Source organism: Chiloscyllium plagiosum, unplaced genomic scaffold (genome assembly GCF_037043375.1).
Source record: "Chiloscyllium plagiosum isolate Xiang-an unplaced genomic scaffold, Cpla_swu_hap1 HiC_scaffold_12, whole genome shotgun sequence".
NCBI classification, from domain to species: Eukaryota; Metazoa; Chordata; class Chondrichthyes; order Orectolobiformes; family Hemiscylliidae; genus Chiloscyllium; species Chiloscyllium plagiosum.
In genome coordinates, this window is record NW_028270150.1 from 74495923 (window position 1) to 74521513 (window position 25591).

Genomic DNA, 25591 nt, shown 5'->3' on the forward strand with positions numbered 1-25591 from the left:
AAAAGGAATTCAAATTTTCAATTAGTAACTGAAAGGATGGCACTTCAAGATTTCATATTTTAAGGTGTTTATTGTAAGAGACTTAAAACACGCTGAGTAAATGCTACTTTTGTAAACAACTTGTGCTTCAGCCTGCAATATGGAATATCCCTACTTCTTTCTGCTCAGCTGAAAGAACACCCTTTGCAGGTATGCTTCACAACAGGCATTCGGCTTTCCAAGATTTATTCCAACATGGTTCTTGACTCCCAGAACTTATTCCTGTTCTTTTCTCAGCCTGGTAATTTACAATCTTTAGTCTTTTACAGTGAGTTTTTTTTTACTTGAAGAATTAACATCTAGCCCTAGCTAGGTAACTCTCTCAACTTTGTTTTAATCGTTGTGGTTCTGTTCGCCGAGCTGGAAGTTTTTGTTGCAAACGTTTCGTCCCCTGTCTAGGTGACATCCTCAGTGCTTGGGAGCCTCCTGTGAAGCGCTTCTGTGGTGTTTCCTCCGGCATTTATAGTGGCCTGTCCCTGCCGCTTCCGGTTGTCAGTTTCATCTGTCCGCTGTAGTGGCCGGTATATTGGGTCCAGGTCGATGTGTTTGTTGATGGAGTTTGTGGATGAGTGCCATGCTTCTAGGAATTCCCTGGCTGTTCTTTGTTTGGCTTGCCCTATAATGGTAGTGTTGTCCCAGTCGAATTCATGTTGCTTGTCGTCTGCGTGTGTGGCTACTAAGGATAGCTGGTCGTGTCGTTTTGTGGCTAGTTGATGTTCATGGATGCAGATCGTTAGCTGTCTTCCTGTTTGTCCTATATAGTGTTTTGTGCAGTCCTTACATGGGATTTTGTACACTACATTAGTTTTGCTCATGCTGGGTATCGGGTCCTTCGTTCTGGTGAGTTGTTGTCTGAGTGTGGCTGTTGGTTTGTGTACTGTTTCTAAGTCCTAGTGGTCGCAGTAGTCTGGCTGTCAGTTCTGAAATGCTCCTGATGTATGGTAGTGTGGCTAGTCCTTTGGGTTGCGGCATGTCCTCGTTCCGTTGTCTTTCTCTTAGGCATCTGTTGATGAAATTGTGCGGGTATCCATTTTTGGCGAATACCTTGTATAGGTGTTCCTCTTCCTCTTTTTGCAGTTCTGGTGTGCTGCAGTGTGTTGTGGCCCTTTTGAATAGTGTCTTGATGCAACTTTGTTTGTGTGTGTTGGGGTGGTTGCTTTCATAGTTCAGGACTTGGTCTGTGTGTGTGGCTTTCCTGTGTACCTTTGTGGTGAATTCTCCGTTCGGTGTTCTCTGTACCATCACGTCTAGGAATGGGAGTTGGTTATCCTTTTGTGAGTTTTAATCCCTTGTGAGTTTGGTCTTTACAATGTATACTCAAGCTTCTACCTGTACTCCTGCACAGCGAGCCATTGAATCATTTTTGGCCTCTGGTTACTCCTTTGCGCCTGATCAGGTAAACTAAAAAGTGATGATCTCGCTAAGCCTGTAATGTACTCTCTATAATGGCTTTCTCTGCATCCTTTCTCATGATGATGTAAATCATACGGGTCTTGTATCAAGGCAGAAATGCTCATTATCCATTAATGAGAACCCAACCCACTTTTATTTTCAGACTAAAATGATAGTTAAAATAAACTGCTAACAAGCTAACATTCTCAACATCCTTTTGGGACTTTGAGAACCTATAGACTCAGCTTTGACACACAGGTTGTCACCAAGACCAAATCATTTGGCACTTTCTCTCAAGTAAAATAATCTAATCCTTCCTTTGATCTAACAATCAAGCCACCCAGGCTCACTGTCAGTCAGATGTCAGAACATGTCACAGACCCCCTTTTATTTGAGCCTAAATTTCTAAATACAGTCCCAAAAAAAGTCATGTAAATCTCATACTACACATCTTGTATAATTGTAACAATTGCTGTTATAATTGGATTTATTGTGTAACAAACTGTGGCATTAGTACATCTTCTTAGAACTAGTAGAAGATGGATAGAATTATTTTTGACATTTCTTTGTGACTGAAGTTAGTTGTATGATCTTTTTTACCCCCACACTACTTGTCCTCCCCTGAGATCCATCTTCTGAAATAAACCAACTTTGGAAAAGCAAAGACTTCAGTGCAACCTCATTGTGAGCACTGGACTAACAAGCATAATTAATGGTATTGATTAATATTGAGGAGAAACACAAGTAAATCTGAACACAGTGCAATAACATTGCTACATTTTTCAGAGGATTGATGATGCTTTGTGATTGAAGATAGCCTGTAACTTTGGTCTTGTCTACTCTAAATAACATATCATAGTAAGTGTTCCTATTTATTTCTGCCATAAGAGTTTGCATACCGTCAATTCTGTACACCTGTTATAGAATCATACAAACCACTTGGCAATAATGCCAAAACTAATATATTTCTGTATAGTGAAAATATTAGTTACTATTCCAGCATTCTGAATTTTGAGATTCTTATTGATGTCAAAAGTGAAATCTAAACAGCTATAAAAGAGAAAAGATGCTTGACATTTATTTGCAATGGTGATATATATTTTTTGAAACATTTGGACAGTATTGGATGTGTTCTGCAAAGTGGTCACCCAGTCTGGATTAGTGTCTGTTCCAGATTTTGAGTAGAGAATGCAATGTGCTGTATTGGGAGATCATGTTGTGGCTGTACAGGACATTGGTTAGGCCACTGTTGGAATATTGCATGCAATACTGGTCTCCTTCCTATTGGAAAGATATTGTGAAACCTGAAAGGGTTCAGAAAAGATTTACAAGGATGTTGCCAGGGTTGGAGGATCTGAGCTACAGGGAGAGGCTGTTTTCCCTGGAGTGTCGGAGACTGAGGGGTGACCTAATAGAGGTTTACAAAATTATGAGGGACATGGATAGGGTAAATAGACAAAGTATTTTCCCTGGGGTCGGGGAGGCCAGAACTAGAGGGCATAGGTTTAGGGTGAGAGGGGAAAGATATAAAAGAGACCTAAAGGGCAACTTTTTCACGCAGAGGCTGGTAAGTGTATGGAATGAGCTGCCAGAGGAAATGGTGAAGGCTGGTACAATTGCAACATTTAAGAGGCATTTGGTTGGGTATATGAATAGGAAGGGTTTGGAGGGAAATGGGCCAGGTGCTGGCAGGTGGGGCTAGATTGGGTTGGGATATCTGGTTGGCATGGACGGGTTGGACCGAAGGGTCTGTTTCCATGCTGTACATCTCTATGACTCTATATTAAAAGACGCACTATATAGTAAACCTGCTGGGGACAAGGAGATAAAAGAGCTAACATTGCATCTCCTGAGTATGTATGAAAAAGAGAAGAGATGTTGAGTTTAAGGGGTAGTCACATCTATTGTGAAGGGAAAGTCTCCTTCAGTGTGCAGAAAGGGGAGATGCGGGTAAGCTGGGTTTGGTGATGGCATTATATGGAAGGTGACAGAACTGGAGGAAAATTATCTGTTGAACACGAAGCATGAAAAAATGGAAGTCCAAGACAAAAGGAAGCACTATCAGTTCTGGGAGCTGAGAGGAGAGAAAGCAGAAATATGTGAAATGGAATGGAACAGATGAGAGCCCTTTCAGGCATAGTGTAGAATGGGATCCTCAGTTGAGGGAGAAAGGAATACATAACAAAAGAACTGGTATGCAAAGTTGCATCATCAGAATAGATGTAAGTGGGAGGATGGAATGGAGCCCTTGCAGAAATGATATGGCTAGCGTAGCTACTGAGGTCAGCAGACTTAATACCGAATGTGTTTTCATTGCCTATTGCCAAAAACTGAGACACAGAAATTGAAAAGAAGAGCTGGACCATGTAAAGGTAGAAATTGGAACCAAAGTTTATGAAATTTCCAGCTCAGGGTGAGAACAGGAATGCTCCATGTATCCCACAACATGGTAGACATAGAATGGACTCATGGGTTAGAATGGTAGCATCTTTTATTTGGAAGAAATGATTGAAATTAAAGGAGATCTTGCTTTGCTGAATCACAAAGCTTTGCATTGGTTTCTATTGTAGCACCTCTTCCCAACCCCTGGGGTTATCCTTGAAAGATGTAAAGTGCAAATCCATCAAAAGGATAACTGAATGTAAAAAGATTAAATTATGAGGAGAGGTTTGATCAAGCTGAGATGCAGTAGGATACATGCAGAGGAGCTTTTTTCTCTAGTGTACAATCTTAAAATCAGTGCTTTGTCACTTACAAGAGAAATATGAAAATATTAGAGAGTGGAAAATAAATATGGACTCTATTTACCAAGAAGCTGGATCAATTGACATATCTAATACGAAGGTTGACAGATTTTTAAAAAGTGTGTCAAATAATATCAAGCAAAAACAGTTCGAGTTGGCGTACAGATCACTCGTGAGCATAATAGGCTCAAGGAGCTGAATAGTCTATATCTGTCCCCATGTACAGTAGCTTCACAGGCAGCCATATCTTCTCAGTCAAAAAGTCTCATCTTTAATAGTACACTTGCTGTTGCCTTAGCTATTTATCTAGAATGTGCCTTGAAAACATGAAATGGGTGGAGAGAAGCATTCTTCTGCCAAGTCAAGCTGACACAAGCAGGAATCAAGCGTTCTGTCTTTTTGATCGATATGACTGAATTATAGATGGCAGATTTCTTTTTTTAGCCAAACTAACGATGATGAACTACTGGACTATTTTGCTAGGTAACATTAAATTTGGATGTGACTTTTTCAAGCCCAACTAATTGTAAGACTACTTTTTGATAGCACTTTTGTTTCTAAATTAGAAAATAGTGGATTCAGCATGTTCTTCAGATACCTAAGCACATTTTCTGAGGACTGCTGCACTTCTTCACATGAGGAGTTAAACTGAGAATTGTCTGCTCATTCAGGTGGATGTAAAAGATCTTGTAGTATTGTTAGAAAAAGCGCAGGTGACTGCTTCCAGTGCCTTGAAAAATACTTAGCCTTCAACCCATTTCCATTAAAAACCACAGGTAATGTTGCTATTCATGTCATTATGGGGGGGGGGGGGGGAGTGACCTGCTTTGTACCATTATTTCCAAAATTACAAAGGTAACCTCAGTTTAAAAAGTGCTTTGTTGTGTGGAGTTTGATGTCTGTAGGGTGTTTTAAAAATGTCTAATGCAATTTTCTTATACAGGTCGTTCTGCTATAAGGCATGTTTTGTCAGCATGAATTGGCTATAACACGATTGATGAATTGTGGATGTTGTTTGCATAACGCCAACTTTCTGCTGAACAACTATAGTGTGTTTTCCATGGCGCGATTTCTACAGTGGTTTCCCATACCGCGATTTTCTATAACACGAGGTTGCAGACGAACACGACTGCCACGTTATAGCAGAACGACCTGTACAGCAAACTTTGTATGACCGCCATGTTATGAACTGGTGTTCACAGCCCAGTCCATCTTACAAACCTGCCTTCCATCCATCAACTCCATCTGTATTCCCTACTGTCTAAAGAAAAAGCAACCAACATAATTAAAGGCATCCTCCCACTCTGGTTATATTCTCTTTCACGCAATTCCATTGGGCAGAAGATCTAAAAGTTTGAATACATGCGCAAACAGATTCAAAACCAGATTCAAGAACAGCTTCTTACCTGATTTTATCAGACTTTTGAATGGACCTCAAATGTTAATATTGATTTTTCTCTCTCTCTCTTTACCTTCTCTGTGGTGGTAACACTGTATCCTGCACTCTGTTCTGCTACCCTGATGCACTTTGTTTGGTACAATCTGCCTCTGTAGCACGCAGGACAACACTTCTCACTGTATGTCGGTACATGTGACAACAATAAATCCAATTCATCTGATAAACAGGAAAAAAATTATATCCCTCGTACTGTGAAGTTTACTATATTATTTTGTCCAGTTATTATAGCTTTTTAAAATTTATTTACTTCAATATAACAATACTTGTTCAATGCAATGTCCACACAAAATATCAACAGTTGATTCAATTTCAAATCAATTTCTCCACAAGTACTGCAATCTACTGCAATGTCCAAGTAGTCATTTGAGGGTGCGAGCGAGAAGGCTTACTACTGAAGGAAAAGTTACATTATTATCTAATTGTTTTATGCTGAAAATAAAGTATAACAGTGATGGGTATACCTCCTGTATTTTGTTTCTATTCTTAGTGTATCTTTTTGCATTGATTATGTGGACCTTTTGATTATCTGGAATATTTGATCAACTGGTACACTCCTGGTTCCACTGGTGCTGGTTAATAAAAAGGATGCTCTTTATTAAATTTTATTTTCTATGATACATTTTGAGCCTTTAATACACTTAATGGTATAACATTGCTATATTTACTTGCCTGGTTTAGCTTGTCTTATCCCTCAATGTGGATTAATTAGGTAACTGTAAGTTAAGCTTTCTGTTTCAAGCTACACTAGAATTACTGTTTGGTCAGATTTTTTTAATTGTGCCATATAATAGGTAGAATTCAATTAAATGCTAAGTGTTAAATTGTATACGACACAGTACTTATTGTGTGAAATGTTATTGTTTGGAATTATGAAATTCTCTTGGTTTTTTTCAGTATGATATTGGTTTCATTTTTCACTGCTCGAATTACTTACTAAATGTTCACTCACTTTCTTCGAAGGCTGTACAAGAGTTTGGAGCAATGTGCAAAGAGAAGCACCTTGAGAATATTAAAGGAGTTCTTCCTTACTGGTCAAGGATTTACTGCAAAATTTCTTTGGTAAGCTTCAATATGCTAATGCTTAAACTGAATAAATGCAAGCAAATAAATCAGATAAATAAATAAATAGAATTGAGACGTTGGCCCAATATTTACAAGGAAGCAGAGAGGGTATGGCAAAGTGAAGAAAACCAGCAAAGCCAATGATGCAGACTTTCTTCTGTACTTCAATGGCAGCTTCTTGTTATAACCTGATTTCACTTCCATTTCAAGCCTGGCAGTAGCCCAGTCAGCTGTTAAATGGGAAAACCAGCAGCAAGTGACTGCAGCCATTGACCCTTTGGAACGGTGCAGTTCTGGACTGTTGCAAGGATGGGGAGAGAGAGAATTTGGGCTGGGGCGGATTAAGGCCATGCATGGGCGGGAGGTGACATGAGATTGGGCCTTGGAAGAGGTTATTCAGCAGAGAGAAAGAGTGGCAAAAGCTTTGTCACATAAAATATTCAGGCCTTCATGAGCTTGAAGCATTCACTTTCTCTTTGCTTCACAGGGAACCCAGGTGGCAACAGTTAAATTGACTTGCATTGAACTATTGGAACCTGGCAGAAATATGTTAATGAAGTGACTTATCTCTCCATTGTGAATTGTTGTAAAAATATTGAAGGATGTTTGCACAGCCAGATTGAGGATGCATTCCCTATTTTAAAACCTTAACTTCCAATGTAGCCTGTCATTAAATTGGACAGCTGTCTGGGGAGTGAGGGAAGCATAACAGGGGCAGTGTGGAGTACCATTAATATTAAATAGTCCCAGAGTCTGCAAATCAATAACATAATAATTCTTAACAAAAGCAACACCAATAATTCCTTAATATTATCATCGTTCATATCCACTATCAAAAGGATTGTTATAATCCCAAATTAAGAACAGTAACTACATTGTTCCTTTATACAAATATATTGCTCATATGTTACATTTCTCAACATTTGTTTTGCTTAAATGTAGCCCTTATCATTGAGGTCATTGGACTGTCTCAATTTGGGCATCACATTTACTCGCTGTTGTGATTTTCTGCCATTGTTTTCATGACCAAATGTGAATCTGATTCTACGTACTTTGTGGTCACTTACATGTTGTGGCATATCCGGATTCCGCAGCATAACTACATATAACATATATACCATATATACTTGTTTAAAAATTGATCTCATGTAAAAGTTGATCACCGATTCTTAGCCAAAAAATCTGGAATTTTTCATATACCTCATGTAAAAGTCGACTCTAGTTCTTCACAGAAAACAGCAACATTTATGAGCCAAAGTATTATCCTGTACGTAAATGTTACAATGAGGATATGAACTTTTTTTCATGCTATTACTGGGTATGTGATTTGATGTACAATCACACCAATTTGGCTCAAGTTTAAGATGCATCAGGTCAGAGTCAGGTGACAACCAACTTCATGGAATATAGTTACGTACTATACTGGTACCTAGTTGAGGCTTTGAAATTTCTTCGTCATTTTGTGTAAAAATGCTTTCCAGAGAAAACAAATAATATACAGCAGCATTGGAATTGCAGAAAGGACAAGTAACTGTGCAGCAGTGAGAGAATTTTGTGTTTCAAAGAACTTGAGAGACTAGAAAGATGTCCAACCAACTTCAGACAATGCTAAAATGAAAGTGTGCCAACGGAAGTAAAACAAGCAAGTGGCAACATTTGGAGAAAAAAGTTGCGGAGTGGGTACTTGAAAATCATCAAAGTGAAAAATGTGTTAGTCGTGAAGCCATCCAATGTATAAAGAAAACAAATCAAAGAAGGCTGGAATTTTGGATTTTAAGGCAAGTGTTGGATGGGGCGCAAGGTTCATGAGAAGGCATGACTTACTTCGGCAGAAAACTAAGCTTGCACAGTAGTTGCCTGCTGAACTACAAGATAAGATATTACAATTTCACCAGTTTGTAATCAGAAATTAGCTGAAGGAAGGTTTCAAGTTATCATGCATTGGAAACATGGATGAAACGTGTATTACTCTCAATATGCCAGAGAATCGAACTATGAACCAAAAAGGAGAAAAAAACAGTATTGGTGAAAACCACTGGACATGAGGAAAGTAGGTTTACCTTAGTTCTTTCCTGTATGGCTGATGCACTAAGTTAAAACTGATGGCTGTTTTTAAGAACAAAACTTTACCAAAGGAGAAATTTCCAAAAGGAATTGTTGTCCATATGCATCCACATGGCTGGATGAATGAAGGTGGTTGCAGAAAATGGAGAAAGGAAGTTTAGAATTTACGACCTGGTGGACTACGCAGAGAAAAGTGTTTGCTCAACTTGGACCAGTTTAGATCACACCTAGTGAAGGATGTTGTTGATAACATCCAATCACATAACACTGATGTAGCTGTAATTCCCGTGGACTTAGAAGTGTTTTGCAACCAGTACATGTTGGTATCAATAAGCCATTTAAAGGCATGATGAGAATGAAGTTGTATAACTGGATGTGTGATAGAGAAAACATATACACTAAAGGAGGCAGTATGCGGGCTATATCACTACCACTGTTCTGTGAATGGATCGTTGATTCATGGAAGGAAATAAAAGCTGACACAATTTCCAAACCATTCAAGAAATGTGGGATTTCGAATGTATTGGATGGTACCAAGAATGATTATCTGTGGGATGACACAGATGAAGAAGAAACAAATGATGTGCTACCTCTAACTACAGACAGCAAAGCTGAAGAGGATCCATATGAAAATATCATTAATCCTGATGCTTATGAAGCTTTATTCAGTGCTGAAGATGTTGAACAGTGTGATTTGCAGGATTTCAATGAACTTTTATATTTGACATGTTTAATTTAAGATGTACCATGTAATTGTGATTCAAATGTATAAATAAAAGCTTACTAATTCATTTTTGTTTCTATTGTCTTTATTGGTTTTTTGTGTCCTAATGTTTTCACGTTTTCATTTCATCTGGTCTAAATGCCTTTTTTTCAGATGACATTTTCTTCCCCTTTCCCTGTAAATAACTGCCACCCTCTCATTGTAGCAGAAGTACAAATAATTGATTCGTTTTTAAGCTTCTACCAATTTATCTATCAAAGACTATATCCTTCTTTGGCTTAATATTCGCATCTACACAAGACTATGCTCACAACACTAACAGCAAACTTGAAAACTATCACTTCTTCAAGATAAACACTTAATTTTCACATTTATTGAGAATCTACTTTGGCTGATTGTGTTGTATTTTTGTAAATTAATACATTAACTGTCTTTTTTTTATACAAAAATAAAAATGTCCCCTTTAAAAATAATTAGTTTTTGTTCTTTTATTTCGTGATTTCAAACTATGCCTCATTCATTTTTCAAGTGCATAAACAAATGACTTGCTACCAGAATCTTGTCAGTCCTGCTATTAAGCCAGTCACGAGGAGTTGCATGACAGTGCTTGCAATAATTCAGTCAGGGTGTGGTTGTTACTGTGTATTTGTTTAAATATCCTTAAAACATTCTCCTTCCAAATTGGGGATTTCCTTTCACAATATGCAGTTTGTGAGAACATGGCAAGTAGAAAACCATGACTATATCTTGCTACTCCTCTTAATAACACGATGTGAAAAATAACCCTTTCACTTCCTCTTTCATTCTTCTAGTGAGAACACTTTGCTCGTGCCTTCTTGTAACATTTTACACATGCACCTAGAAGAGATTTTGGTTTAATTTTTATTACCAATATATAGGACATGTCAGTCAGAATGCTTTTGAGATTGGACCAAGTTAAAAGTCAGATGAAACCATAGTCATGTGGGTACTTTCCTATTGTCTCAAAACTAATAGAATATGAGAATATGTTGGAACAATTTATACCCACTTGCTAAAATTGACTTTTCTTCATTGTGTTTGGCTCAGAGATTTTGCAGAACAGATGTAGCAATTGCCTTGATCTCCCACAAAAAGGAGGTTTAATTTAAGATTTAAATTTTGATTTGACATCATAATAGACAGGTCCTCATCAGAGTTATGGAGGAACATAGGCGATGCAAATCTGTGCAATCAGAAATCTGGCTCTCTGATCAATTGGCGAAAGATTGAGGAAACCTATAACAGCGGAAGAAGAAAGTTTGTACTTACTAATACATAGAAGCCTAATTAAGTTTAGCCCATAACAAAAAAGAAGATTTGGGGCTTATTTTTCATAGCATTTGGTATGACATGAAATAAACATTTCTCACTGGTTCATTTATCCACTTAATGTAAAATGAACCAGTTCGTGATTGGCCTTATCTCACTAAAATGCTTTTCAATCTATCTTTTGAAAAGATTAAGAGAATGCATGTGCCACTGAAAGGGGAAATAGAGTTTTCATTATACATAACGATCTATTATGAAGATCCTAACCACGAGTTAAAATAATTTCTTTCTCAAGGGCTACTTTTTTGATTTGCAAGGGGCTACTCTTTCATTCTCACTAGCTCACTTATTAGATGTTGTGATCATATTGCCTTATGTATTGATCATTTTTGGACTTGCACAGAACAGAGGTAGAATAATTCCTCAATATACTCCATTATTATCAACTTGCCATTAAACTTAAAGCATTAGGTTTCTTAGTCAAAGTAGCTAACATTCTTTGACTCCCAAAAAGCCATCATGCTAAACACGCCTTCAGGAGACTGGTCAGGTCCCAGCTTCTATGGCAGCTGCTCAAAGCAGTTTAATTTTAATCAGACAGTTACAACCCTACTACCTCCATCAGATCTCAAACTCAAATTTAACAACTGGCACCCTGTACTTTTTTTTTTTCTCCAAGTATTGTAGCTACTGAAACAAAGTTAATTTATATTAAAGTTTATATAGAGTTTCATTTCTTCAGTAATTACAAATTTTATTGGATCCTAGTTGGTTGAGCATTCCATTCTTGATAGATTTAAAACTGTTGTTTCTCCACTGCAGCCTCCCCTCTTCCTGGCTCATTTTCACACCTTTTAGATCTTACAGTCTCCTTCTACCCCACTCTGCAGCTTCCTACTCCCTACAAGTCCCGTAGCCTCTTCCTTCCATCCCATCTATCTCGAATCATTGAATGGAATCCTTACATTTTGGAAACAGGCCATCTGGCCCAACAAGTCCACACCGACCCTCTGAAGAATATCCCATCCAAACCTGTTCCCCTACCACATTACTCTACATTTCCCCTGACTAATGTTCCTAGTCTACATATCCCTGAACACTATGGGCAATTTAGCATAGCCAATTCACCTAACCAGCACATCTTTAGGCTGTGGGAGGAAACTGGAGCACTCTGAGGAAACCCATGCAGACACTGGGAGAATGTGCAAACTCCATGCAGACAGTTGCCCGAAACTGTGAGGGAGCAGTGCTAACCACTGAGCCACCGTGTCACTCCTAGCAGCTTCCTTTTCCCCTCTGTACTCTTTGCCACCTTTTCTCTCTGATCCTATCATAGCCTCATTTTCCTCGTGTTGTCCTGTTCAGATTCCACTTCCTCTACGAGTCCTCTTGCAGCCACCTCCTTTTCTCCTTCCATACTGAACCTAGTGGACAGAACTCCTGGACTCCACACAAAAAAAAAGTCTTCCCACCCCAGCTAAATGCAGCTCTCCTTCCTGGCCTTCGTGTGTATTTTGCGCATTGATCCCAACATCATGTTAATTTAACAAGGTGTTGGGCAGTTTTGGTACTCCCCTAATTTATGGAATGTGAAGTTCAGTAACTCGAGTGACCAATAATGGTAGGGGAGAGTAAAGGACAGCAGATGCTGAAGATCAAAGTCGAAGAATGTGGTGCTGGAAAAGCACAGCCATTCAGGCAGCATCCAAGGAGCAGGAGAGTTGATGTTTCGAGCATAAACCCTTCATCAGCATTGGTCATTGCCCTTCATCAGGAAGGACAATGATCAATAATGTTGAATTATAGAAAATATTTAATAGAACATTGAACTTAGACCCTTTCATTAATAATTTGCAAACCAGTGGAAACTAATCTTCCAAGAGTTGGTTTCTCAAAAACTTCTCATCTGATAGTGTTGATTGGAGTAGCCTCCACTATGTTTTTTATAATTATAGTATCTCAAAACCTACACAAATTGAAGCTACAAAATCCACACTGGATTGCACGGAATTCTTTACCTTCGTGCTTTCAAGTTTTCTTGGGCATCTGTTAGACATATTGTTGTTCATGTAAAACTGTTCTCTCTCTTTTGGTTTCTCCCTTCCTTCTCACTCCTCCCTTGCAACTCCTTTTCACCTCTTGCAGTACTTTATCCCTAACCTCTCACTATTCTACTTTGCAGCCTCCTTTAGCATTAAGCCTTCAGCCCTTCTCTGATCCTGGGAAAAGGCCCCCAAATTCCATGTCTTTCTTCATGACTGCGACCTTGCATCTTGGTAGATTTGAAAATCTTCACTGTATCTTTTCCATGGCTGTAATATCTTCCATATGATAAGGTGTCAATTCATTGTATTCCAGCATTTCTTAATTTTATATTCAATGTTCTTTGCACAATACCCAGGATCCATTTGCCGGCACTTACAATTTAAAAGATTTATGTGACTATTTCTTGAGATCTTTCTGTCATATTATAAGAATCATAACTGTCACAGTTAAGGCCCTTTTGAAATTGACAATGTTTTGTGAAGGTAATTTTGCTTAACATACTGACATTTACTGTGCATTCCAAAACCAAGATTTGCTAAATTCTAGTGGAAACTTCACTTGGATTATACTGTCTGCTGCCTTGCTGATTGATTCAAACAAGTAATGCATCTGTCCTCTTAGTGGGTTTGGTTTAAAATGTGAAAAGTGCAAAATGAGAGGAGTAAAAAGACAGAGGCAGATAATCCCACAGAAGCATAGAGTATAATTTTATCAAATTTGGTGACTTCAATTTTTTTAACACTTAAATATGCCCCAATTTTTTTCTGCCTTCCCATTTTCTTCTGAAGATATAGATTTGTTCGCTGATACTGTTCCATTGGTGTCTGCTAGCTTTTAACACGACTTAAGTGGAAATTCTTTGCTATGTGAACCTAACTATTGGATGTGTTCAACTTTGAGTATCATGGTTCAGCCTAATCCTAACATTGACATTGTACTTTTACAACAGCTATGCCGAAGTAGTTACCAAAAGTGACAGTCTTGGATGATTTCTCCCCCCTTAATTCTGGGTTGCTGAGACCAATTAAAATGCCCACTGAGCACCCCTTATAAACTACAAGTTGTATGTGGGATGCTTCTCTTTCGTGTGGATTAGTTGCTTACTTATAAACTTGCTTACCTATTGAAAGATGTGCACGGGAAGGAAATTGTTAATTATAGCACTATTTTTATTAATATTTTTATCTCTTATGTTTTCATTTAGTTCATATAGTGAAGTTTATAATGTCCAAATCTAGTAAATGCATACTGCAAGTAAAGACTAAGACACAGATGAAGACATTCGCCCTTTATTGCTTACTGCCAACCTTTGTTCATTATTCATCAATAACACCAGAGAAATCCTAATACTTGGTAATGACAAATTATTTTCATTGCTAATTCCCTGCTCCCATCCCTACTCCAGGACCATGATCGTCGGGTTCGAGAAGCAGTACAGCAAGCATTTGAAATACTCGTCCTTCAAGTGAAACGAAACTTAGCACCTTATTTGAAGAGTATTATGGGACACTGGCTTATTGCACAATGTGATACCTACAATCCGGCAGCCTCGGCCGCAAAAGTAGCATTTCAAGTTGCATTTCCACTAAACAAACAGCCAGAGGCTGTGGCTTTTTGTAAAGAAGAAATTATGAATGTAAGTTTTTTTTTTAAAAAACAAAATCTTTCTCACTGGCTTTTGAAGAATTATGAAAAGTTCTGTTACTTGTAACATTTGTTTAAATTTGCCGTGTAATTTATCCAGAATTATTAGCTTAAATTTTTAGAATTCTTTTTCTGAGTGACTAGAAAACTTTTCGACCACAGGTCAGTGATTTGTCTGTTTTGTTGTGCAGATAGTTCTCCTATAACACGATGGTTGCCTTCTTGAGTAACCCTGCATTATAGAAAAATGGCACTTTAAAAATAGCACTTAAAGTGTTGGTGCTGTAATTGCGTTATAGCCAACCCATGTTTTAAGAGTTATCACTTTAGAAAGTGTCCCAAATTTGTCAATCACATTACAGTGAATTCACATTAACGAAGTGCGCATTCTAACAGAATGCTCTGTATCAAGTTATCAGTTATCATTCCTTACCAGCTGTTTATGCACATTGCTCATTTTCACTCGGTTCAAATGAATATTGTTTGAGCAAAGCCATTAGTGTAGCATAACTGACCTAACTGCCGAACAAGCGTGTAGCTTTTATCCTTTTAATCCATCCCAAAGTGAGATTGACAATTTTCTAATGATAAGCAGGGCATGCGCATTGGAGGGATTGTCCAGTGATATAGCATACTAGCTTTAATTTCTGGTACGTGTGTTTCAATCCAACACATACTGATGGGATGAAGGCCTTCTTTCTCTTTTGGCTGGCAAGGTCTTGTACAAAATAGGTGTGTGTATTGACAACTTAAGGTCCCATGGGTATGATTCACAAATTGGTCCTAAGTTATAAACCTTTGGGAGACCAGAAAAGGAAAATTAAAAACAAAACTAACTTCATCGTAGCAGACTATTCCAAAGTGGTTCGGTTAATAGCATATTCTAATGACAGCAAGAACTTTTACGATCATCGAAGAGTACTGTTGCAGTTCTGAAAGTAAAACATCTGACGTATTACAAAACTTAGGAAATATTCTATTCCCCCTCAAATATTTTTAAATCTTTTGATTAATATTGATGTTTGTTTTGTATTTAAAATGAATTTAATTTTGCTTTACATGAGTCTATTTGCTCTTTATGTAGTTTCAAATTTAGTTAAATTTTGAGCAGCAAACCAAAAGCTGTGAAAACATTTGAATCCAGTGCCATCTGCATACTTTACCGCAAAACACCAGTTGACAATGAGCCAAATATCCCAATGATCAGACAGTTGTTGGAATAATGTAGACTCATGTGAAAATTACCTATGGACTATTCATCTTGTATCATATGGTACAGAATTAGGCCATTCGACCCATTGAGTCTACACCACTTAATGATCATGGCAGATATATTTCTCAACCCCATTCTCCTGCCTTCTCCCTGAAACCCTTGATCTCCCTAATAATCAAGATCTTATCTATCTTTGTCTTAAATACACTCAATCATTGGCTTCCACAGCCTTCTGCGGCAATGACTTCCACAGATTCACACTGTCTGGTGGAAGAAATTCCTCACCTCAGTTCTAAAGGGTCATCCCTTCACTCTGAGGCTGTGCCCTCAGGTCCTAATCTGTCCTGCTAATGGAAACATCTCCACATCCATTCTATCCAGGCCTCTCGGTACTCTGTAAGTTTCATTAAGATCCCACCTTATCATGGGGTTTCTGATGTAGCTAACTCCATGGAAATTCTTGAATTTGCCGATGAGCAATTCCTCTGTGTCTGGAATCCTCCAAAAACGACTCTTAATGTCAGAGAATTCAAAGGGTTCCAAATCTATTTAAAAGTAACACTGGAATTGGAATCTGAACCTACTCCAACTTCTTGGTAACTAGTAAGCTAGTTAACCCCTGACAAACCATTGATATCCCACCAGACATGACCCTGCTAGAGATAGTTAAAAATCACACAACACCAGGTTATAGTCCAACAGGTTTAATTGGAAGCACACTAGCTTTCAGAGCGACGCTCCTTCATCAGGTGATAGTGGAGGGATCGATCGTAACACAGAATTTATAGCAAAAATTTAGTGTGATGTAACTGTAACTGAAATTATACATTGAAAAATTGATTGTCTGTTAAGCCTTTCTTCTGTTAGAATACAGTGATAGTTTCACTTCTTTCATGTGTAAATCTCAAAACCTTTTTTCAAAAGTTGCATTCTCGGGTTAGCTGTTAACAATGGTGATAGCTAGACAATATGTTGAAGGTGTTGGCCTCCTGTGTTCTGTCTATGCCATGATGTTTAGATTGATTCTAATCTAAAAAGTGAGATAACAGGGTTTTACATAAATTCATGCAGTTTTTGAGCTCAGAGTTCTACATGAATGCATGCAGTTTTTGAGCAAAGTACAATGTAACTCTGCAAGTACAAATTCACTCCACAAAATATATGTGTGCATGTGGGTCTTTGTGCCTGTCTGGGGTGGGGTGTGTGTGTGTGTGTGTGTGTGTGTGTGTGTGTGTGTGTGTGTGTGTGTGTGTGTGTGTGTGTCTTAAGTCTGTGAGGGGGTGCACGTGTGAGTGTGCGCGCCTATAAGGGGTGTCTGTGTGTACCTGAGTGTGAGTGTGAGAGCGGGAGAGCAATGGTGATCACCTGTAATGTGACCGGAACCCAAGGTTCCGGTTGAGGCCCTCCCTATGGGTACCGAACTTAGCTATCAGCCTCTATTCGGCCGCTTTTCTCTGCTGCCTGTCCCGAAGTCCACCTTGGAGGGTGGTCACCCGAAGGTCCGAGGCTGAATGTCCTGGACCACTGAAGTGTTCCCCAACTGGGAGGGAACCCTCCGTCTGTTGATTGTTGTAGTGCGGTGCCCATTCATCTGTTGTCGTAGCCTTTGCTGGGTTTCCCCAATGTACCATGCTTCTGGGTGCACACACACACGCGCGCACAAAGACACGCGCACACACACACGCGCGCACAAAGACACGCACACACACACGCGCGCGCACAAAGACACGCACAAAGACACACACACACACGCGCGCGCACACACACACACGCACACACACGCGCGCACACGCACACACACGCGCGCACACACACGCACACACACGCGCACACACGCACAAAGACACGCACACACACGCGCGCGCACAAAGACACGCACACACGCGCGCACAAAGACACGCACACACACGCGCGCACAAAGACACGCACACACACGCGCGCACAAAGACACGCACACACACGCGCGCACAAAGACACGCACACACACGCGCGCACAAAGACACGCACACACACGCGCGCACAAAGACACGCACACACGCGCGCACAAAGACACGCACACACACGCGCGCACAAAGACACGCGCACACACACACGCGCGCACAAAGACACGCACACACACGCACACACACACACAGACAAAGACCCACATGCACACACATATATTTTGTGGGGTGAATTTGTACTTGCAGAGTTACATTGTACTTTGCTCAAAAACTGCATGCATTCATGTAGAACTCTGAGCTCAAAAACTGCATGAATTTATGTAAAACCCTGTTATCTCACTTTTTAGATTAGAATCAATCTAAACATCATGGCATAGACAGAACACAGGAGGCCAACACCTTCAACATATTGTCTAGCTATCACCATTGTTAACAGCTAACCCGAGAATGCAACTTTTGAAAAAAGGTTTTGTGATTTACACATGAAAGAAGTGAAACTATCACTGTATTCTAACAGATGAAAGGCTTAACAGACAATCAATTTTTCAATATATAATTTCAGTTACATCACCCTGCAAATTTTTGCTATAACTTCTGTGTTACGATTGAGCCCTCCACTATCACCTGATGAAGGAGCGTCACTCCGAAAGCTAGTGTGCTTCCAATTAAACCTGTTGGACTATAACCTGATGTTCTGTGATTTTTAACTTTGTACACCCCAGTCCAACACTGGCATCTCTCAATCATGACTGCTGGAGATAATAGTCCCTACCTCCACATCCTTCCCTACTGGGCCTGGCCAACCCTTCCCCACACCCCAATCCATAAGACCATAAGACATAGGAGCAGAAGTAAGGCCATTCGGCCCATCGAGTCCACTCTGCCATTCAATCACGGCTGATGGGCATTTCAATTCCACTTACCCGCATTCTCCCCGTAGCCCTTGATTCATTGTGACATCAAGAATTTATCAATTTCTGCCTTAAAGACATTTAGCGTCCCAGCCTCCACTGCACTCTGTGGCAATGAATTCCACAGGCCCACCACTCTCTGGCTGAAGAGATGTCTCCGCATTTCTGTTCTGAATTTAGCCCCTCTAATTCTAAGGCTGTGTCCACGGGTCCTAGTCTCCTCACTTAACGGAAACAATTACCTAGCATCCACCCTCTCCAAGCCATGTATTATCTTGTAAGTTTCTATTAGATCTCCCCTTAATCTTCTAAACTCCAATGAATACAATCCCAGGATCCTCAGCCGTTCCTCATATGTTAGACCTACCATTCCAGGGATCATCCATGTGAATCTCCGCTGGACACGCTCCAGTGCCAGTATGTCCTTCCTGAGGTGTGGGGACCAAAACTGGACACAGTACTCCAAATGGGGCCTAACCAGAGCTTTATAAAGTCTCAGTAGCACAACGGTGCTTTTATATTCCAACCCTCTTGAGATAATTGACAACATTGCATTCGCTTTCTTAATCATGGACTCAACCTGCATGTTTACCTTTAGAGAATCCTCAACTAGGACTCCCAGATCCGTCTGTACTTTGGCTTTACGAATTTTCTCACCGTTTAGAAAGTAGTCCATGCTTGTATTCTTTTTTCCAAAGTGCAAGACCTCGCATTTGCTCACATTGAATTCCATCAGCCATTTCCTGGACCATTCTTCCAAACTGTTTAGATCCTTCTGCAGCCTCCCCACCACCTCAGTACTAACTGCCTGTCCACCTAACTTTGTATCATTGGCAAACTTCGCTAGAATGCCCCCAGTCCCTTCATCCAGATCATTAATATATAATGCGAACAGCTGCGGCCCCAACACTGAACCCTGCGGGACACCGCTCGTCACCGGCTGCCATTCCGAAAAAGAACCTTTTATCCCAACTCTCTGCCTCCTGTCAGACAGCCAATCCTCTATCCATACCAGTAGCTCACCTCGAACACCATGGGCCCTCACCTTGCTCAGCAGCCTCCCGTGTGGCACCTTATCAAAGGCCTTTTGGAAGTCTAGGTAGATAACATCCACTGGGTTTCCCTGGTCTAACCTACTTGTCACCTCTTCAAAGAACTCCAACAGGTTTGTTGGGCATGACCTCCCCTTGCTAAATCCATGTTGACTTGTTCTAATCCGACCCTGCTCTTCCAAGAATTTAGAAATCTCATCCTTAATGATGGATTCTAGAATTTTACCAACAACCGAGGTTAGGCTAATTGGCCTATAATTTTCCATCTTTTGCCTTGATCCTTTCTTCAACAAGGGGGTTACAACAGCGATCTTCCAATCATCCGGGACTTTCCCTGACTCCAGTGACTTTTGAAAGATCTCAACCAACGCCTCCGCTATTTCCTCAGCCACCTCCCTCAGAACTCAAGGATGTAGCTCGTCGGGGCCAGGAGATTTGTCAATTTTAAGACCTTTTAGCTTTTCTAGCACTTTCTCTTTTGTAATGGCAACCATACTCAACTCAGCCCCCTGACTCCCTTTAATTGTTGGGATATTACTCATGTCTTCCACTGTGAAGACTGACGCAAAGTACTTATTAAGTTCTCCTGCTATTTCCTTATCTCCCATCACTAGGCTTCCAGCATCAGTTTGAAATGGCCCAATGTTTACTCTTGCCTGTTGTTTGTTTCTTATGTATTGAAAGAAACTTTTACTATTATTTCTAATATTACTGGCTAGCCTACCTTCATACTTGATCCTCTCCTTCCTTATCCAACCTAATCCTGCCAGGCCTGCAATCCTGCTGAACCCAACAATCTCTGTTGCAGACCAAACATTGCCCCTGACCTACCATAAACACTTGTAGTTAACTGATACCCTATCCACTCATTCACTTTGCACAATACTCACTTGGCACACAACCTTCTTTTCTACACATTGTCTACCCTATACCCTCAACTTTCCTCAGTCATTGTCAAAGTACATTTAACCTCTGAAGTACAGCAACAGGTGTTTTTAAAAAAATGGGATATGTCATGGCCTGTATCACAAATTCTGAACTAATTAAATTTATCTTTGGTGTATCTGGATGAATATATTGAGGGCAGGCGAGGCAAAGAATCTTGGCTGGAAAAATTGGCAACAGTTAAGTGGGTGACTTTAAAGAGAATTGTCGTTGCTTAAGTATGTTCCAATCTGGGCCAGTAAGTCATCAACAAATTGCATTTTTTTAGTAACTTTGGCATGGAAAAAAGTCCCAAGACACATCAACAATGCGAATCAATTAGACAAAAGTGGATGCTGAGGCAAAAAACCCCAGTTTTTCTATATCTTCATTCACTGCAATACATACTCAGTTTATTAACTAAGAATTAGGATCTATTCAGTTAGGAGGTCTTTGCTAGCGGTTTATGACTTATTAATTAATATTTTTCCCCACCTCTTTGGAAAATGTCTTTTTTTCACTATTTGGTGAATAACGTAAGACTGAAAGAGAGCAAGTATGTAACTTGTTAATTATACAGTAATGGCCAATGCTGCTGAACCACCAGTAATGGCCTATGCTACTTTTAAATGTGAAGTAGAATTAGATTTTTCTTACGCATTTATATTATTATGTAATGATAGACACAAGCAAGCCTACCAATGTGAAAGTAATTACTTAACATGTATTGAAATTCTCATTAAATTGTGCATTTTCACTTCAGTTCCACCGAGATAGTTCAATCAATGGTGTCACCAAGACATGATATTTCAGAATAAAAATAGAAAGAAATGTGATTTTTTTTTGAGTGATGTTTTGAAGTGTATGTATATTTTAGCAGTTACAAGAAAAAGCTATTTAAATTTACTTGGAAGAATGGTACAAATGACATTATTTTGTTTCACAGATCATATGTGATTACATCTTGAAGGAAACTCCAGAGACCCTCAGTGATCCACAGTAGGTTATTTGACTTGGAGACAGTTTACATTGAAGTATTTAGGAGTTTGACAATAATGACATTAAGGATGTATTCTGACGTTTGAACAGTCTCCCAAATGCATCAAATTCAATTATTGTGACTTAAAATACAACCTAACCATAATTCCAATGTTATTCATGCTGAAGCAACTGCTATATATATATAAATAACTGCTAAATACATATATGCCAACATTGCAGAACTGTTGTTTGGGATGCACATGAGAATCACATATGGACTATCAATGTTGTGTTTTAACCTAAAAGTTTAACTGTAACTGTAATATCTCAATGTGAACCTGAATGTGCATTTTCAAAGGAATGGCACACTGCAATCGGAGTGTGTAGTCTGCACTGCATGTTTCTATAGTACTGATATTTAGAAAGCACTCATGAGAAATGGCTGAGCAGTTTCCGCCTTTAATGTCGCAGACGTATTCTTGACAGGACAAGATCACCACCTTAATGATCTTGGAGCATGCTGATGGAATCAGCATACACTTAAGTGTTTAATGTCGACACTAGTTTGGTCAAGTTCATCATGGATGATAGCTGTAAACCGAAAGGCATTTTGTGTGGTGAAATAGTGACTATGTTACAACATGTTAGAACATCCATCTCCCTGCCACCAGCAAGTGAGATGTGAGGATGATAGGTATTGTCACAGTCAGCTGTGAGATAGTCCCTGACTGTTATTGTCTTGGGAGACTCACTGTTTGGGAGGGCATTGGAAGAGACAAGGCAGTATGTAAAGTTCAGCTGGCTTGGAAAAGAGCACTAAGAAAATAGAGGTCAGCAAATCCTGTCTCTGGTAAAGCCGCTGCTTTTGTCTGCAGCAAATTTGGCAGAGACTGCAATGCCACAGTGAGCTTCCTGAGCCACCCAAAGCGTAAATTATTTCAAATAGAAATCTGCTAAAGAGAGTGCAATGGTCTGTCCATGCAATAATCTTTTCAGCTGTGAGATTATTGTTTAATTGGACATTTTATATCTTTGACTGTTTTGGCGACTTCAATGTGTATCATTAAAATTAGCCTTCTAGCACCACTACTAATCAAATATTCCCATTCTCAAAGATGCAGGAATCCAGCAAAGTACAAGTAAAGCAATTTCAGGCATTTTTAGCCAGATGTGCTTGTTGAATTATTCAATTCTGCCTCCTTCTGAGGCCTCAAGTGTCACAAATATTAATCTTCATTTAATTTAATTCATTCACATGATGTCAAGATGCAGTTGGAGGCACTGGATGTTATAGAGGCTGCATGCTCTTACAATATCCCCGCCATAGTGCTGAAGAAGACTCATGTTCCAGAACTAGTCATGTGTCTAGCCAATCTGTTCCAATATAAATACAATGTCAGTGGGGAAAAAAATGCCAAGGTATGACTGATCCACAAAAAGCAAGACAAGTCCAATCCATCCAATTATTACCCCAGTGTCCTCTCAGTTATCAGTAAAGTGATGGAAAGTGATGTGGACAGTTCTGATCTTTATACTTAAGATTGGATACATTTGCTTTAGAAGCAGTTCAGGCAAGGATCATTTGTTCGATTCCTGGGATGAGGAGTTACCTCATAAGGAAAGGTTGAGCACATTTGGGCCTATACCTTTTGGAATTTAGATGAATGAGAGGTGATATTTTTAAATATATAGGAACAAATTTTCCAATAACCAGACCATTGTAATGCCATTGTAAGTAGGAGTTGTGCATGGGGACACTGCAGAATCCCATCACAATGTAATTGTGAGGAAATTGAATTTTCTGTTGGGTGGATAGAGCCCCAACCACCCCCCCCCGAAAACCCTAATTTAAATCAGAGACTTTGACAAGTTCCAGTGCAATTAGATAAAATAGGAAAAGTCAAATATGAAGTCTAACTCCTAAATAACTATTCATCAGATCCCATATTTACCACATACTTCCCCTCAACTATGTCTCACCCAGGACCCAATGTCTTGTTTCAGATGGATGCAATGTGGTCCACCATGCTGTCGATGCAACAAATGTACTTTTGATGTTTTCATGCTGTAACGTAAGACTCTGGATCCTGTCTATAGCTTTCTCCGCATTGGTCAAGGCAGTTTCCCCCTTTTTCTAGAATTGGATCTGAATTGAGATCTTTCTGCTTAACTTGCCTTGAATCAGATGCTGACCTTCAATTTTGGGACAGATCTCCTGTTCTTATCATTTTGCTTGCTGGAGGGAAAGCCTGTTTATTGAATTGTTCTGAGATGTTTATCTTGTGTTTCATAATGGTGGACAAATGGTGGAATCACCTACTCATTCACAATGTCAATTTTCTGCACCATGGTTTTCCACTTGGTTTACAACTTCACCCTCCCTCCGATTAACAGCTTTTAAAATTTTCTGACCCGTTTAGTCATCCTCTCAGGCCTTTCTCAAGATGATCTCATTGTTAAATCAAGGCTCTTGCCCAACATTCCATGATTTCATGCTTGTGTAGGGTTAAACGCCTCTTTTGTTGGCATGGTCATATGACAAGTTTGACAAGTTCTGTTCTTCCAGAGTACGTATGGCTGCTTGGTTTATCAATGTCATTGTTTTGTGGAATTTACTATTTCTGGACGGGAATAGTTGAGGTCTTTGACCTAACTGGAATTTTCTGTAATCTGAATTTGACTCACTGCAATTTCATTCTAAATGTATTATTCATGATCACTTCAGAAAAAATGCCACTTGATATTTACAAATGCTGAGGTTTATTACACTGGTTTCAAGGTTCAAAATATATAAAGGCAGTAGACAAATTTGCCCTTCAAAGCCCTCTAGCTGCTCTCAAAACATCAATAATGGGATGCCATTGAGAAAAAGAGTCACCTCTATGCATGGGAGAGACAAAATAATGACAGTATGCATGTGCGATCTAGCTCCTTATGGATGCAGTGACTTCATAATGCTAGCAGCCACTATGACCTCCATCTTGAACTGGGACAGAAGAGAATGACATGGCTTTGAAGACTAACAGCATTTGTGATTAAACACCCACATCGCAGTCCTTTCAGGGAAATATCTCAAAGCTTTCTGCCTCATCATTACCAAGCTCTTAATCTGGACACTCAGTTCACATTCTTTAAATACTTATCTTGTTTATCTATATATTTATACAGAATTCACTAACAGTGACTGATTTATAGTGTGAATGGTGCTTGTATTTGGGGACAGTACTGAAGATCATCTGGTTCTCGGGTCCAGGCATATGACATCAAGCAGTGAAAACAAACGTGTCAAGGTGCTTCTAGCTTTGGTGCTAGTTCATTTTATTACTGGAAACAGTGGCAGAATAGTTACCTTAATCAACTGAAAAGCCACAGACCTGAATTAGTGATCAGAAGACACAAGTTAGCTTCCCGTGATAGAACTTAAACTCAGTTAATTAAATAAACTGGAACATTATTTAAAGAGAGAATCAATTGGGTGAGTAACTTTTGGGGAAAGAAATCATCCTTGCCTGGTCTGTTCTAAATGATATTCCGAACCAATGTCCATGCAGTTGAGTTTTAATTGCCCTCTGAAATATCCTAGTAAGACACTCAGTTGTATTAAAGAAGGCAGCTCGCCTCTAGCTTGTCAGAATCCCTTGGATTGTGCAACAGGATATGGCATTATAATATTGACACGTGGTTAGAAAGCTATTTTGATCTGATTAATCCTTGGTTTGAGTTTGGATGAACTGCTGTACATAATAGAATCAATTAACTACCAACTGACTATATACTTTGGTTTTATGTTCACAAAGGAGGACACAAATAACATTTCAGAAATACTGGGAAACACGGCATTTAGTAAAAGGGAGGAACTCAAGAAAATCAGTGTTAGTAGAGAAATGGTATTGGGGAAATTGATGAGATTGAAGGCAGATAAATCCCCAAAACCTGATAATCTACATTCCAGAGTACTTAAGGAAGTGGCCGTAGAAATAGTGGATGCAGTTGTACAGATTAGAGAGTAGCTAATGTAATCATGCTTGATAAATCCAGTGGAATTCTTTGAGAATATCACTCATGGAGATGATGAGAGGGAGGCAGTGTATATGACTGATGTG

General features: G+C 39.3%; 1 protein-coding gene across 1 annotated transcript in view; it reads left to right on the forward strand.

The window, feature by feature from the left end:
• The window catches only part of ltn1 (listerin E3 ubiquitin protein ligase 1), a 165718-nt gene that overhangs the window by 8431 nt on the left and 131696 nt on the right, over nt 1-25591 (forward strand). The window contains exons 3-5 of the mRNA XM_043700680.2: nt 6595-6693; nt 14226-14456; nt 21454-21506. Coding sequence (XP_043556615.2) covers nt 6595-6693; nt 14226-14456; nt 21454-21506 — 383 coding nt within the window. The remainder of the gene's footprint in view (nt 1-6594; nt 6694-14225; nt 14457-21453; nt 21507-25591) is intronic.